We start from the raw sequence: 15,232 nt of genomic DNA on the forward strand, positions 1-15,232 counted from the left end.
TCTGAATACATCTTCGACAGACGCTGGGAAAAGCATGTCGTCTACAATGCATAGAGGATAGTAGAGGAACGGACCCGCTACGACGTGACTGGAAGCAGGAGTACGATCGATACCTGGTCGATGCAGTCCGAGGAAATAATGGAAGGGCTCGAAATTGGTTATGAGGCTAAATCAAATTTACCAACTTGGGGAATTTACTCTTATTTTCTGGTTTGTTTCACCTATATGCATGTCCAATTGCCCCAGACACAAGAAAAACAAAAGATAAAGATGGCAGATATTTAGAAACCTGAAGTCAACACTACTAGATAATTATCAGTTTTCTTCCAAGCAGATTTCGAACAACCCGACCCGGCCCGCAATTTCCTCAGACGTCAATCCACGTGGAGTCACTCGCCTTGCGGCATACGATGACGAAAGCCGGCACTGCACTGTCTGCATTACTTTTCCTACTGACTCCATGTTGGGAAACGAGGACGACTACATCTACAAGAAGAGGAGACTGCACAGAGCATGCGATTTTTGTCGACGCAAGAAAAGTACGCCCATATTTTCTTGATTTTAATTCATCAATATGACTTTTGTCTCCTGCTTATTTTTAGTACGCTGTATGGCTAACCAAAATCTTCTGGATGCCTCAATTTATAGTGTGAATTACTAGGCGATGGTGTAAAAATGGATGGAAGTGACCGGTGCTCCAATTGTAGATTGTACGATGCGGAATGCACGTACCTCGAAGCAGCCCAAGTGCGTTTTCTTTGTCCGACATATAACGAGGACCTAATGTTATCACACAGAAGCGTACAGTATCAAAGGGGTTCGTCCCGTATCAAATTTTCTGTCTTCTTCCTGCCCAACGTGACTCGTTACAAGGAATATCGAGCCTTGGCCAGATAAAAGAGTCCAGAGACAGGATAATGTAATGAGCAATGTGCGTTTAGGAATACTTCCTCGTCCACTTGCCTCTTACTCAACGTGTTACGTCAGTTTGTTCATGAAGGAGAAGATTCCCGCCGTATTTCCTCGCGTGCCGATGGGCTTTCCTCTACCTCCGCGCCTTCCACACACAATTCAAGCTCACCTCTCATGCCTCTGAAAGAACTGGCTGCTACAGGGCGCTCCCAGAATTTAACTAATGATTTGTCAAGCATAAAGCAGGAGGAGTGCGACGATTATTTGAAACTCTCCGACGACTTTCAACGACTTGAAGTGCGAGACGATTCCGTGTACCGATTCTTTGGCAAATCCAGCAGCATACAACTTATTCAGACAGTCATTGATCTCAAACATGGATATGTGAACCATGAAGATTCATGGATCCCATCTAACTTATTTGATGCAATGCGCCCGGAATTTAGGACGAAACGATCTGTGAGTGTTCATCCAACACAGCTGCCGCATTCTTGGAACTTACAGATGATCTAGTGGGAATGGAACGACACAGCGCCGCCCTATATATGCACATACACGTTCCCGCCAGACGATCTCCTAGCGGATTTGATCGACATATTTTTAAATAGGAACGACATATCGTTCCCATGTCTCCATGGACCTACGTTCCGACGGTGCGTCAAAGATAACCTCCATCTCAGAGATGAGATGTTTGGCGCTGTTGTATTGTTGGTGTGCGCTAACGCTTCGCGGCTATCTGATGACCCCCGAGTATTGCTCGACGGAGAAGATTCAAAGCAGTCAAGTGGTTGGAAATGGTTCAATCAGGTGCAAAACACGAGACGGTCACTGCTCGCACTGCCAACTATACATGATCTGCAGTTTTATTGTGTGAGGCTAGTGTCTTTCGTATTTTTCCGACGGTTAACATCCTTATAGTTGTTTGGATCATTCATCTTTGGCACGTCTTCACCACAGGAAAACTCTTTTCTCCTTCAAGGCTGTTTCATGGATACTTATATTCCCACAGTCATGCTGGACAGTAATCGGAATGGGGATACGGCAAGCTCAAGATATCGGAGCGCACAGGAAACGGAACGGTCCGCCCACTGTGGAGAGCGAGATGGTAAAAAGGGCGTTCTGGTGTTTAGTGGCAATGGATCGAGATGCCAGCTGTGCATTGGGTCGACCAAGTGGGATAAATGATGAGGAGTAAGCGATCTACATGTCAGGATCACAACCTCCCTTTCATTATCCGATTGCAGCATCGATGTCGACTTTCTCATCGAATGTGACGACGAATATTGGGAAAATCCAGATCCCGAGAAAGCCTTCAAACAACCTCCTGGAAGACCGTCTAGAATAGCTTATTTTAATACAACCTTGAGGCTGAACCAATTACTTGGATCCTGTTTACGCACTATAGTGAGTAATTTGTTATAGTCTTATTCTCAAGTTGATGTGGCCTCTGTTTACAGTACTGCCCGAACAAGTCGAAAGTTCTTTTAGGTTTCGTCGGCAAAGAGTGGGAACAGCATATTGTGGCCGAGCTCGATTCCGCGTTGAATAAATGGGTAGATTCGATACCTGAGCATCGTAAGCACCTGCTTGAATATCACTTTCAATCGTCAGCCGAAAACGTTTTCCCCCAGTTCGGTGGGACCCCCATCGTGAGGATGAACTATTCTTCAATCAATCTGTATGCCTGTACACTTCGTACTACCACCTTCAAATCCTCATACACCGGCCCTTCATACCATCTCCACGAAATTCAAGCCCATCACAATATCCATCGCTTGCGATATGCACGAATGCTGCTCGTTCAGTGAGTCATCTTATAGATGTACAACGACGAAGAGGTGGATTTTGGGCTCAGCCTGGATGTCTTGTATGTAGAGTCTCCCCAGCTGGGTCTCTTAATAACTTATTGACTGTCTCAGCTTGACACCTTCGCTGCCGGAATCGTCCTGTTACTGAACATTTGGGGAGGGAAAAAGTCAGGTCTTGCCCTCAACTCGAAGAAAGAAATGCAGGATGTTTACAAGTGTATGCAGGTGCTGAACGATATGGAATCTAGGTAAGTTGGATCTCCTACGTGTCTGTGTTCCTACTGATCCACTCACTCAAACCCTACAGTTACCATTTGGCTGGACGATTATGGTAAGAACATGCTAATGGAAGCTATCAGTCTAATAACCTTCTTTTCAGGGATATCATGTATCAGCTGGCTAATGCTACCGACTTGCCGCTACCTCAGCAGGATTCTTCACCCGCGCAAAAACGAGGGCGCGACCATGATATAACAGGCACGGCTTCTGACTCCGATTCAAATCGGTCTCAGAACGATTCATCAGAGGAGATGTCTCCATTTGCGCCCGGCTTCGCTGTTTTTGACTCTGGGGACATTAGTACACATCCGCAGCAATCAGCCAGACAGGCCTATACGAAAGGCTCAGCATCCAATCCGATAGCTGGACCATCTCATGCTCCATATACCTCACAGGATCATCTGTTCGACCTACCGATGCATAGCGCTGATCTGGGGAAGATGCCACTTCACGGTTTGGTGAGCTTCACCGACGAGATTCGGGATCCGAGTCAACAGTGGGCGGCGACTACTTCGGCGTATAATGCTGGGGCGTCATACAACATGAATGTACCATCGAGCGTGCCACAGGGTTTTTCTTTTCCAACGAATAGCGATGGAGATCTTCTGTCACCATTAGGTACGTTGATTCCGGAGCAGCTTGACGATAACGCCATGGCTGTATGGTCAAATGCTCCGAATGGGTTCGAGTCAGTCAATTTTCTCTTTGTCAATTTCAGCTTTTGACGTTTCCCTATAGGTTGTATGACTGGATGGCGTACCTTGATGGCGTCTCTCATGAGAATGACGTTGAATAGCAGTGAAGGCGCACTATTTTGGTTAAAACCTATGTGTATCACAATTAGTTCTGTATTATCCTCAATCTTTCCATAGAACTTTAATGTATCATTTGCCAGTTTTCTGAGCTGCCAGGACTCGAAATTTCACAACGTGCGCGCTATATATAGAATTTATTGATCATGTGACTGTCGCGTCGTGTCTGTCGCGTTGTTTGGGTCACGACGGAAGTGCCTGTTTACCTCACCTTTCCTTTTGACCACTATTCGCGACGGACACTTATTGCTATGCCATCCAACATCAAGCGCACCTACAGCGGGCGCCGTAACCGCGTTTACCCTCCATCATCGCCCATCTCTGGCTTGTCATCATCCCCGGCACCGACCACAAGCAAAAAGAGGCCGCTTCAAGAACGTTCGAACATCAGTCCGCCACCTGCTAAACGGGCGAAGAAAGAGATATCAAAGTCCACGACGCAGAAGAGCCTAACTCAACTTCACTTTTGCATCGATCAATCTATCTTGCGGACATGCTCGCTCTGTGGGCTGTCATACACCAAAGGTGTACCAGACGATGAATCCCTGCATCGGGCACACTGTAATCGCGTACGGAGAGGCATGGAGTGGGGAAGAGAAGAACGACGAGAGAATGAAAAGGCTGGTCTCGTCGAGGTAGCTGGCAGTGTCATGCTTAAGGATGGCACACAAGGGAGAATCATCAGTGTCAGGGCAGACGCAGGAGGGAAAGTCGGATCAAAAGTGAGTCTGGATGATGTGCAGTTGACTGCTGTGTACTCATGAACTCTTATAGCTATCAACACTATTCGACACCATCAACATAACGCTGTCTTCACCAGCGCTCACTCGTGAAGCCTTGCAGGCATCTAGAGCGTTTCTCTTCTTGGTACCTGCATCCAAAGTTGCTTCTGCGCGGGAAAAGATTGTCGGATGCGCCATTGCGCAAAGAATTTCTACAGCTATGGCTATTGCCGAACCAGACGTGAACGCTGAACCTACCAACTCGCCAACATCTACAAACACCGATTCCCTCATAGTGGTCGACACTGACACAGGAATCTTTTGCCATCCGGAACCTCTTCCTACGCCACTTGGCATACCTCGCCTATTTGTCTCCCAAGCACATCGGCGACAAGGTATCGCAAGTAAGCTACTCTCTGCAGCGGCAAGAACGTCTATACAAGGCTGCGTGCTCGACCCTAGGAAAGGGCATGTGGCATTCACGCAACCCACAGGGGATGGCAATTCCGTGATGCGAAAATGGGGAGGGGGCGGGGTAAGGATTTATGTAGAGTGATCTGGACCGGAGGTGTGAGAGTTTTCGTTATGCCTATTCCATTTGTATTGTCGATTTGTTGTTGTGTTCATGAGGTTTAGAAATATGATTCTAGAACCTGAGAAAAGGCAACTGGTCGGATGAAGCAGATAAGAAAGCAAGCAGCGACAAAGCAGAGTGCAATGATGAGGAAGAAATCGCGTGCTGTGATGCAGTCAGAGTGTTGGCGTGTAATCAGAGCGGGAAGAAACTCACTCAAGTCCTTCTCATAATGATGCTTCTTTCGCTTTCTACAGCAGCATTTACAAGAACACCTTCCTCTGTGTTTACAACAACTGCATTTTCTTTCGACTCGACGAGGTGACGCTCTGCGGGATCTGTACAGGAAGACATCCGCCTTCTTGTCAGCGATGCGTACTTGAGGTCTAGGCATGTTTTTCGACTCGGTAGTGCTGGGAAGGAAGGGAAATTGGCTCTCTGTCGTGTTAGTGGTGCTGATGCTGGCGGTCGTATGTTCGCCTGCTGGTGTCACGCCTCCACTATCCGATGTTGATGCCGTGACTGGCGACATGAGGTCCACACGAATAAAGATAAGATTATTAAAGATGGAAGGCAAAGGGAGCGAATGACCACTGGCACTTAGAAGGGCGGTGTGAGCAGTTCAAAAAATAGGAAACAACGATGCCATGGTCGTCAAAGACAGCGAAGCGTCGGTTCCTCCTCGGCATTTCCGCGACGTCGCTGGTCGAAGTCATGTGATAAGACAGGGGCTTTTCAGAGTATCTAGTTTCCGAGTCGATGTGTTATTGTTTTTCAGGATGAACATTGAGCTGACAACAAGAAGAGTAGTAGCGAAAACGATACATGCTTTTGGGACTATTTAATTCGAGCTCCAATAGGTCACCGTTTGTGCAAACCCGTTTGCATTGCCACCGTGATGGACAACTGGCGTTTGGTCAACGCTAACTTGATACGTCGCCCCAACAGTGGACAACGAAGAAATGTACACTTCGCTGTCTGATGAAATGTCTGCGATCTGGGGTTGACATGAAACGGTTGTGAGGCAGGACTGCGAGTAGTTGTTGAAAAAACTGTATAACCCGGCACCTAGGACGCAGTATTGTTAGTACTTCTGGAATGGAACAGAAGCGATGGACTGACCGAAAATAAAAATGTTATTTGATGACTCGATGCGTAGACCCCAAGCGCTAGTGATGTCAGAACGGAATATGGGGTCGTTGTAGTTAACATGGATACCGAATGGACCAGGAGCTGGAGGAACTGGCTGATAGTATGGCTAGACGAGTCATGTCAAGATAAAAATGCAAAAAACAATGCGGCGGACTCACGGTTTCCGTTTGGATTAATCCTAAATAATGGTTGCTTGCATTCACAAGATTGTATTGATACAGAGAGTGGTGTTCAGCTATGAAAAGGTCAGCAATACTTGTCATTCCTCGCGTGTGCTACGCACAAGCTGTAGAAAAGCAGTTAGCTCTGTTCAAATGCTGCTAAAGAAAGTAGTATGAACCTGTTCCCACCATCCAAACAGGACCGCGAGATTCCGATAAAATGCCTCGGCTAGAGAAGAGAGTCACCCGGGCCTCACCCTCCTTGTCAAGATCGTGATCCGCGAGCCAAACCCAAGTTCCCTGAAATGTACAAAGTTAGCACACCCCCCCACTACTATATTTGAAACAAGCCTGCCTCCAGAACAGCCGTAGCCTCCGATGTCAAATGCAATCCCAGAAAAGCCGGCGAACATGAAATAGCTTCACTTCCCTCTGGACAATGTGCTGAATCCATACCAGATCCCTCAGCTGAAAGATGACCGTGATCATGATTTTACGCTCAAATATAGTGAAATAGACCTACATCCTCCAAGGCTTGGGATTTGGACGTCAACCAAGGCAATACCAGGCGCAAAATATATAAATGACGTACATGATATGGCTATCCCACATGCCCGGACCTGCAAGGTTATTGTCGTAGCCACGAACATTCCATTCAAGTACAATAGCGCCAGGAGCTTAAGACAATCAACCTCGTGACTCCCTTGCTATCAACAAGAAATTTACCTGGGCCGGTAGTACTAGATTATTCATGTCAGATGCACAGTATCTTTCTTATCTGGGAGAGACGATACCTAAACACGATATCGGTGATTTCAACAGATCCCCGAGAACCTGGCTGGCCAACGCGTACCATTACCTTTGGGTTTTTGACGTCCTTGAAGTAATCGCCCTTTCCTGAAATTTCGGACCAAGCCTCGCCAACCATACGGCAACCCGCGGGGATAGTGACCGTGGAAGTGATGATGTACACGCCGGCGTCGAAGAAGATAACCTTACTATCGTAATACTGAGATTCGTCCAGCGTAAGCAGGCGGCAAAGCATTTTGTAAGAAGGCTTACTTACTTTATTCAACACTGATTGAATTGCCAATGTATCATTGGTCCTAGAATTGAGATCGTAAGATAGATTGACCCTGGCAAAAGGGGACCATGTGCAAACCTTCCATCACCTTTCGCGCCGTGATCCTTGACGCTGACGAACTTGTTCACCGGGATGTCTTCATACTGCGGATGCACGCGTCCAATCACTTTTCCATCTCGGTCAAGGAGAGAAGCAGGCATAGAAGGGGCTTCGATAACCCCTTGAATGAACCTCCCACTTGAATTTGAGCCGGTATAGACGTTGCCTTGACCCCAAGACTGAATGGTACGGATCCCAAGGTGAGCTCCTGGAAGAACAATAGCCCCGTCCCCAGTACCGACAGCAACAGGAACGTTAGATAGCTGGATATTTTGCAGGACCAAAGATCCGGTGAGGGATCCGTTACTAGCAACAGACGAGCGTACAAAGGTTCCCGTCGCTCTGACCTTGGCATCTATGATCACTTCGGCACCCACAGTCTGACAGGACGTAAACTGGGAGCCTCATAAAGAAAGCTCGGATGCCCACCTGAGTGTCCAAACTCTTCCCCCCAGTTAATAGATCAAACCCAACTTGGCAATTGTTGATAGTCACGCCTTGGAATGTCCACCCTGCAACACTGCTGAGAAGAGTCTAGTGAGTTCCAGACTTGGCTGCATACCCCAGTTCCAAATAGCAAAGATGGCGGTGTTGACTCCATTGAAGACGACGTTTCGAACGGTGAATCTTTGGAAGAAGGACTGAGCGAAACGGAGAAAGAACATCGGAAGAAATATCGACTGACTGTTGGTTCCCTACCCACATCCCGTATTTTCCTAAGGGACACGAACTCGGACCAATTTTTACAAAGTCCTGAATTCAAGACAAACCTCCGTTGAACTCAAGATCCGACATAAGGCCACCACTAGCAAACGAATCACTTGCGTAAGGTCAGTGGTCTATCTCTGTGAGTGAAGAAGTACCTTCCATTCTCCATCCAGATGCTGCAAGCAATTTTTGTCAGATAAGTATACAGCATCAGATGTGAAATAAGAAAAAAATCCTACCCTTGATGAGCCGTGTTGGGAGCGGAAGACATCACAAATTTGATGTTGAAAAGTGATGTGGCTTGCCCTACTTGCCAATGTATACCCGTACCTTGAGACTTTTCGGCGGGTACTCTGACAAAAACTTGGTATCGAAGGGACAGAAGCAACAGACTCGACGTACTGTGTAACATCGATTACGAAGTTTCTCACAGAACGGAAACTACGACGGCCATAAGTGGTGCGTCATGTGTGTAACTTGATTGCGACGTACAAGTTGTTTGTGGGCGTGTACCATTGAGCACCATTCCCCCCAGGAATGTAAGGGTTGACATCTGAACCAAATAGTCAACATTACGCAAGGATAGCTACTGCCGAACAACTAACCAATAACAGCCATGTCGTTGAAAGAGTTTGAAGCTAACAACGTTGGCGGATTTTTGGGGTCACCGATGAGCTGAGTAGCGTAGTAGGATATAATTGATTTTGAGACTAGATATGTCCTGTATAATCGTGTCATGGCATTATTAGATATGGTAGCGGAATAGAAGACGAGGAAATCCATACCCCGCCGGAAAGTAAACGATGGCACGCGTGGTGGTGGAAGATCTGCATTTTCCTCCTCCACACCGTTTACCGTGAGAAATAGCCCGACTGGCTTCATGATTAGCAGGAAAAATAATTCGGAATGAGAGACCTGATACTTGATAGCTCGTGAATCGTCGTGTTTCCCGTCGCCCACGGCTCCAAAATCCTTGACGTTGCGAAACACCTGGTACGATGCTGGATCAGGATTGAATGGGGAAGTTCCCTGATGTTTGATAGCTTCAAGCCAAAATGGTTCTCCAGTCAAATTCTCGTTGGCCGATACTGCCGACTTTGAAGGCGTCACTGAAAGTACGGCACAAAAAATGAGCAAGCCCTGTATTATAGGGGAAAGCATGAGGGAATAAGATGAAGAAGCGTCTCGCTTCAAGAAGCCTCCCTCGCCCCCATCCAGCAACGGAGTAGATAATAGAAGCGAAAAATCCAACTAGTACGTCGGAAATACGTACACCGAGGTAATATACGACGGAAAAGGGACATTTGAAGCCGTCGACTGGCCAGGTGAACCGATATTCAGGTTTTTTTATACTCACTTGTGCGGCCTTACTTGCAGCAGCACTGTCAGTCCGACTGCGCCTGGAAGCCGTCAGGCCGATCACTGACTGAGGACCGCGAGGATACTTCACCTTCGAATTCAGATGACTCTCAGTATGGATGTGCTTGCACTAGCACCGAAATACTATAGAGGACTGAGATACGATGGAGATGAATTGAGATGAAGCACTGATGAAGCCGAGATACGGATTTCAAACATAACGTCATCATCAATCGAGTTGGCCGCAAACAGAATTCTGAGAACAAAACTTGGAACGAAGCGTAAAAGGAACTTGAGAAACTAGAATGGCTTGACATGGAGAAGCCGGAGAAATGAGAATCTCAATCGACAGAGGCTCAGTGTCATCTCAAGACAGTACTTCGTGCTTTCGATCCATCTAGGCGACATGTTGAAAGGTTTGCTTATATTTTGTAAAAAAGGCGTGTGAATGTCGACATGACGCGAGCGCGAATTGAGTGTCTCAAGAAAATAATACACCGGCGCGGAACAGATAGGTAAGTGAAATTATAGCAGATCATAGACAGCAAATAAATATTAGAATACATGTTACTTCGTGGTCAAGATCCTACGTTAGATAGATAGTCTATAGTGTTATGCACCCAGCATAGTGAATTCTCTCACGCGGGACTCCAAGCGGTGGTGAGCGATGCGAATCCATCAACATTGTCATTTTCGCTGATGACACCCGCGTTGTTGATACTGATTTGATATATAGAAGCAACCGTAGCAAGGCTGTAGATAGTTATCGAAGATGCGGAATCGATGTCGACCATGTGCATCTGGCAGCTGTTTGAGTTCAAGCAAGTCTGAGAGTAGTCCTAGAGAAAATATTATTGATGGCAGAACCAGGGCAATCGGTGTAGTAACGCTTACGGAATAGAAACTGTAGAGTCCAGCGCCTACAGTGGTGATATTTAGTACAGGAATTGAAACATGTAGAAGTTCACACACCGAACACTATAATGTTAGAGGACGTCGCCACTCTCAGTCCCAGGGCCATGGTGATTTCACCTCCAAATGCAGGATCATGGTAACTGGAATTGACACTGAAAGGTGTAGGCGGCTCAGGCGAAGGCTGGAAGTAAGGCTGATAATACATCGTGACCGTTAGTTCTAAGGTCCTCCTTGTGCATGTCAAATCGCTTACCGTCTCAGTCTGAATCAAGCCCATGTAGTGATTTTGTGCGTTGACCAGATTGTATTGGTACAAGACATGATGTTCGGCTGGACAAAGATTTCAATTGACAACATGCCACTTTTCGATGCTTAGCATACATACCAGCTAAGATATCGACAGTCAGAGAACACATAGCTTATACTGAAGATAGATGACTTACCAGTCCCAATAAGCCATACAGGACCCGCAGATTCAGACAAAATTCCACGACCAGAGTAAATGGTGAGTTGTGAGACACCGTTTCCGTCAAGATCATGGTCAGCAAGCCATACCCAAGTGCCCTTCACGCAGCAACTGAGCACACTAAGACCCGTGAGAACCGATGGAAACTCACCTCAAGGTACGCTGTCGACCCAGATGTTAGATGTAGAGCAAGGAAGGCCGCGTAGCAATTATTGTATCCGCCAGCACCACTTGAGGGACAAGTTGCAAGCTCCAGTCCGGTTCCAGCAGCTGGTACCATATCAGTTTAATCTTCAGGGAATTTTAAGAGATACTGACCACCACCCAACCTGTGCAACGTCTCAGTATCATATAATTCGTCGTATTTTTGAAAACGTACCTGATATGAGAATCCCACATTCCCGTGCCTCCTTGGGTGGTCTCATGGACATTCCATTCGACTACGATGGCGCCGGGAGCTAGATAAATCCTCTTAGTTATAGCTAACGATTAATCATGAATCGAAAACCGTACCAGGAGCGATAGTCTAAACATAAATTCGATATCAGCTACTGAGAATTTTGTAACGGCCAGATCCTTACACTGAAAATGATGTCCGAAATCTCAACTGTGCCTTGAGAACCTTGGGCACCGACCCGAACGACGACTTGGGGGTTTGACTGATCTTGGAAGGCAGAACCTTTGCCTGCTATTACGGACCACGCCTCACCGACCATTTGTGTACCAGCAGGGATAGTGAGCGTGCTGGTGACGATATACGTTCCGGCATCGAAGAAGATAATTTTGCATCCAGCGTACTATAGTAAAGGTAATGTCATCAGAGGCTCGGGTGTCATCGACGACACATACCTGGTTGAATATACTGGTAAGAGCAGCAGTGTCGTCTGTCGTCCCATCGCCAACCGCACCGTGATCCTTCACGCTGACAATTTGGGAGGTGGAATAATCAACATACTGAGGACGCGTCTTTGCAAAAATGAATCCACTTCCGTCAAGCAATGACGCTGGCTTGGCGGCCGAAACAATGTTGCTCCTAACGAACTGTCCTGTTGGGTTAGTTCCAGTATAGACATTTCCTTGTCCCCAAGAGTCAATCTTCATCGTTCCTCCAGCAAGAACAACTGCCCCACCAACAACGCCAACAGCAGTGGTGACATTGTTCAGCTGGACGTTGTTAAGGACGATTGATCCAGCAAGGGAGGTACTAGGGCTCGACGTTCGAACGAAGATGGGAGTGTTGGTAACAACTGCGTCGATGATAGCCTCAGCCCCGACAGTCTGTGTGTCCTCTGTCAAACCTCCTGTAGCCAAGTCAAACCCAACCTGGCAATTGTTGATAGTAACACGTTGGAAAGTCCAACCCCAGTTCCAAAGACCGAAAACACCGGTTTGAGCGTTGTTGATGGTGATGTTTCGGACAGTGAATCTGATTGGGACTGAGCACTCCTTTCGAAATTTAAAACTGTGATTTACATACTGCTGATTTCCGACCCACATACCGAACTTGCCACCTGTGAACACGAGGTCTCCCATGTAACCCCCGCTGAAAGAGTTATGATTATGATTGAACAGTAATCATGTGAAAGCGAGGACAAACCTTCCGTTCTCCATCCAGATACCCTATAAAGTGCGTCCGAGATGAATATCGAAACACATGCGACCGACAGACTTTTACTCACTTGATGGGCTGTATTGGAAGCCTGGGACATGACGAAATGGATATTCGTCAAACTGGTGGCCTGGGCCACCTGCCAGTGAATACCGGTACCAGTACTCGTTGCAGGCATCCTGGAAGCTCGTTAATGAGAACAAGACTCTCCATGTGGACGGAATAAAGTACTCACTGAGAAACATCTATAACGAAGTTCCTAACGGACCGGAAGCTACGGAATGAATGGCCTTTTAGCCTACAACTGCAACAGAATAAAAGGGGTCACATACAAGTTGTTCTGATTCGTGTACCACTGAGAACCACCACCTCCAACGAGGTAGGGATCCGCATCTGCAGAAATGAAAAAAATTAGGGCACGGTTAAGAAACTAAGAATAAATCTTGACACATACCAATGACAGCCATTCCCGCGAAAGACGGTGCCGCAAGGAGGGTTGGTGGATTTCTGGCATCTCCGACAAGCTCCGTGTAGTAGTACGCAATGATCGGACTAGAAACTAGGTATGTGCTAAAAAAAAAAAAACGGGTTCAGTAATCGACCAAAATAATGAAATGTGAATGCGTACCCTTGGGGGAAGTACACGAGCGCGGGCGTCACTCTGCGATTCAGTTATATTTGGCACGAAAAATTTTTCAAAGAAGCACATACGTCGAAGACGCGCAAGTGCCGTCACCGCATCGATTACCAGCACTAATCGCAGCGCTGTACGAGACAAATCAGACAACATCACTTGTTCAGAATGTTATAAGGGCGTACTTGATGGCAGCGGTATCGTCAGTAACCTAATGGACGAATCGCGATGAGGTGGGTACTAGATTTCAAAAGATACGACTTACTCCATTGCCAACTGCACCATAGTCCTTGACGTTCCGGAAAACCGTGTATGAGCTTGGGTTAGAATTGAAAGCAGAGGTGCCTTGGTGCTTGATGTTCTGAAGCCAGTAGGGGTCAGAGGATGCAGCAGTGCCAGATGTGAGAGGAGAGGAGCAAGTAGTCCCTAGGGCAGAGACAAATGTGACAATGTAACTGAGAGCTACGATGAAGAAGAGCCTGTAGGAATGGGGCGCCATGGTAAAGAAACTAGGGGGACTGGCGTTGATCATGTTGCTCAGAATTTATACTCCCCAATATATTCCGAAGACTGAGCACGCATTCACGTTCGCCCCTCTCAAACCGTCGCAGTCAATAAAGCCCACATTTAGTCGCATCTCACATGTTTGCACGTCCTCCTCGTGGTATCGACGTCCGCTGGCATAGCTCAATGGGGGTATGCAGGCTTCAAAGTTCGGGAGATGATCAGGATATGGCAGGTGTGGAATGGAACTCCCTTGGGACGGCAAAAGCGTAGTGCTCGGTATTTCTTGATCATATGAGTTGCTCGTGATAGTTCGACGTTCGCTGGCGCCTCATCGCAATATCGGTGCACGAAACGAAAACGCTGATGCAGCTTGTTATGGGCATACTATCACGTAGAAAGGTATAGCGTCGTGTGACTGTCATCCACGCAACTTCAAGTCCACGTGAAGCCTAAGAAAGGGAGCCGAGTATCCGTGTGGCAGCGTGAGGAGAAGTCCCAGTCGTGACGCAACTAATATTAACGAGAAGAGAGGTAGCGAGAATACCTCCAGGATCCGAATGTGTCCTCTGGTAGGACACCATAGCTGGATTTTACCTGAGTAACATGGAATATGGTCGAGTAGACACGCCAAGGGCTGGATTTATTGGGGTATAACCATAGAACTGGCATCTGCTTGACTCCAAGGCGTCATAGAGACCCATCTAGGTAACTGTACAGTGTGATAGAGCAGCGACCCTGTGAGCTGTTTCGGTGCTCATTCGTGTCCAGGCATGACCTTCAAAAATAAGCTTCAGATCTGAATGAAAATCATATGAACTGGTAGCAAGGCACGCGCAAGCGGAACGGATGCTTACTGGAGATCTTCATGTGTAAAACGAACCATCAATGATGACAATGCTCCGTAGAGCTATCTACCTCCGACTGGGGGGGAAGGAACTACAAAAAACGATACGCCAAGGTCGTAAATCGTCTGTCACGAGTCTTCGGACCACAAGGATGTCTAATCCAAAAGTCCCGGCAGCTCATAGTAGTCTTCCGCTGTTGGATCGGTTTGATAGACGATGAAGACCTTCCGTGGAAAGAATGGACTTGTAAGAGTTTGATTGCCAATTATCGACATTTGTCACGAGAAGGCTCGGGCTCCAACATGGATCCACAATGTACGAAGAACACCGAAATGCACAGCATATGGGCTTGAATGGCGGCTTGGGGTAAACCGAAAGGCAAGAGAAGCAACGACGGAGGTCCGGTCCGGTCCGGTCATCCGGTGCTGGAACTGCTACGACTTCTGGTTAAGGTGCATCGGATTCTGTGACTACGGAAGATCCGTGGGGAAGACCACCAATTGAAAGATTCTTCTTCATTGAATTCCAGTTCCCTCAGCCTAGACGTGGCACTCTACTTTGCCGTCGGGTCTAAAGTTGAGCTATG

At 47.2% G+C, this 15,232-nt stretch overlaps 5 protein-coding genes across 5 annotated transcripts; 2 read left to right on the forward strand and 3 right to left on the reverse strand.

Annotated features, from left to right (window-relative positions):
• Positions 1 to 408: 408 nt before the first annotated feature.
• Positions 409 to 3,894, forward strand: BT62DRAFT_925558 (uncharacterized protein). Its single transcript, XM_043184843.1, has 16 exons — positions 409 to 539; positions 603 to 608; positions 662 to 747; positions 798 to 817; positions 874 to 931; positions 988 to 1,371; positions 1,426 to 1,782; positions 1,831 to 1,869; positions 1,922 to 2,103; positions 2,157 to 2,316; positions 2,370 to 2,487; positions 2,544 to 2,779; positions 2,832 to 2,968; positions 3,028 to 3,051; positions 3,100 to 3,687; positions 3,738 to 3,894. Exons 1-16 carry the CDS (start codon positions 461 to 463, stop codon positions 3,793 to 3,795), a joined length of 2,532 nt encoding a protein of 843 aa, XP_043046514.1. The 5' UTR covers positions 409 to 460; the 3' UTR covers positions 3,796 to 3,894.
• Positions 3,895 to 4,014: 120 nt separating this feature from the next.
• Positions 4,015 to 5,196, forward strand: BT62DRAFT_925559 (uncharacterized protein). The gene is made up of 2 exons (XM_043184844.1): positions 4,015 to 4,533; positions 4,586 to 5,196. The coding sequence occupies exons 1-2, from the start codon at positions 4,063 to 4,065 to the stop codon at positions 5,087 to 5,089; spliced, it is 975 nt and encodes a 324-aa protein (XP_043046515.1). The 5' UTR covers positions 4,015 to 4,062; the 3' UTR covers positions 5,090 to 5,196.
• On the reverse strand, positions 5,128 to 5,781 carry BT62DRAFT_42228 (uncharacterized protein). The gene is made up of 2 exons (XM_043180845.1): positions 5,324 to 5,781; positions 5,128 to 5,272 (listed from the first exon to the last, which is right to left on the reverse strand). The coding sequence occupies exons 1-2, from the start codon at positions 5,637 to 5,639 to the stop codon at positions 5,166 to 5,168; spliced, it is 423 nt and encodes a 140-aa protein (XP_043046516.1). The 5' UTR covers positions 5,640 to 5,781; the 3' UTR covers positions 5,128 to 5,165.
• Positions 5,782 to 5,856: 75 nt separating this feature from the next.
• On the reverse strand, positions 5,857 to 10,013 carry BT62DRAFT_925560 (exo-beta-1,3-glucanase). The gene is made up of 24 exons (XM_043184845.1): positions 9,762 to 10,013; positions 9,669 to 9,711; positions 9,234 to 9,420; positions 9,097 to 9,183; positions 8,917 to 9,032; positions 8,804 to 8,864; positions 8,714 to 8,752; positions 8,551 to 8,664; positions 8,467 to 8,487; positions 8,374 to 8,408; positions 8,289 to 8,319; positions 8,166 to 8,230; positions 8,033 to 8,115; positions 7,583 to 7,983; positions 7,487 to 7,526; positions 7,215 to 7,429; positions 7,147 to 7,160; positions 7,013 to 7,097; positions 6,944 to 6,954; positions 6,776 to 6,888; positions 6,597 to 6,720; positions 6,418 to 6,494; positions 6,230 to 6,365; positions 5,857 to 6,175 (listed from the first exon to the last, which is right to left on the reverse strand). Coding segments are annotated over exons 2-24 (2,283 nt in total). The 5' UTR covers positions 9,670 to 9,711; positions 9,762 to 10,013; the 3' UTR covers positions 5,857 to 5,948.
• Positions 10,014 to 10,308: 295 nt separating this feature from the next.
• BT62DRAFT_880390 (exo-beta-1,3-glucanase) lies at positions 10,309 to 13,793 on the reverse strand (the record flags this gene model as incomplete). The annotated part of the gene is made up of 20 exons (XM_043182629.1): positions 10,309 to 10,509; positions 10,565 to 10,590; positions 10,643 to 10,778; positions 10,839 to 10,915; positions 11,029 to 11,149; positions 11,203 to 11,321; positions 11,370 to 11,380; positions 11,431 to 11,522; positions 11,633 to 11,848; positions 11,901 to 12,477; positions 12,529 to 12,594; positions 12,649 to 12,671; positions 12,731 to 12,839; positions 12,896 to 12,934; positions 12,993 to 13,053; positions 13,115 to 13,230; positions 13,289 to 13,321; positions 13,372 to 13,425; positions 13,480 to 13,505; positions 13,560 to 13,793. 20 exons carry the CDS (start codon positions 13,791 to 13,793, stop codon positions 10,309 to 10,311), a joined length of 2,337 nt encoding a protein of 778 aa, XP_043046518.1.
• Positions 13,794 to 15,232: the final 1,439 nt, after the last annotated feature.

Source organism: Guyanagaster necrorhizus (assembly GCF_019112545.1).
Source record: "Guyanagaster necrorhizus MCA 3950 unplaced genomic scaffold BT62scaffold_1, whole genome shotgun sequence".
Lineage (NCBI taxonomy): Eukaryota > Fungi > Basidiomycota > Agaricomycetes > Agaricales > Physalacriaceae > Guyanagaster > Guyanagaster necrorhizus.

Bases quoted from the DNA above. Each gene is read 5' to 3' on its own strand.
- BT62DRAFT_925560 (XM_043184845.1), bottom strand. The intron at 9,184-9,233 runs GTATCAGGTCTC...TCATGAAGCCAG, and splicing joins GACGATTCACGAGCTATCAA to TCGGGCTATTTCTCACGGTA. The intron at 8,116-8,165 runs GTATGCAGCCAA...GCAGTGTTGCAG, and splicing joins CTTTGCTATTTGGAACTGGG to GGTGGACATTCCAAGGCGTG.
- BT62DRAFT_925558 (XM_043184843.1), top strand. From the start codon at position 461: ATGTTGGGAAACGAGGACGACTACATCTACAAGAAGAGGAGACTGCAC. The intron at 2,317-2,369 runs GTGAGTAATTTG...CTCTGTTTACAG, and splicing joins GATCCTGTTTACGCACTATA to TACTGCCCGAACAAGTCGAA. The intron at 3,052-3,099 runs GTAAGAACATGC...CCTTCTTTTCAG, and splicing joins CATTTGGCTGGACGATTATG to GGATATCATGTATCAGCTGG.
- BT62DRAFT_42228 (XM_043180845.1), bottom strand. From the start codon at position 5,639: ATGTCGCCAGTCACGGCATCAACATCGGATAGTGGAGGCGTGACACCA. The intron at 5,273-5,323 runs GTGAGTTTCTTC...ACTGCATCACAG, and splicing joins TCATTATGAGAAGGACTTGA to CACGCGATTTCTTCCTCATC.
- BT62DRAFT_925559 (XM_043184844.1), top strand. From the start codon at position 4,063: ATGCCATCCAACATCAAGCGCACCTACAGCGGGCGCCGTAACCGCGTT. The intron at 4,534-4,585 runs GTGAGTCTGGAT...GAACTCTTATAG, and splicing joins GAGGGAAAGTCGGATCAAAA to CTATCAACACTATTCGACAC.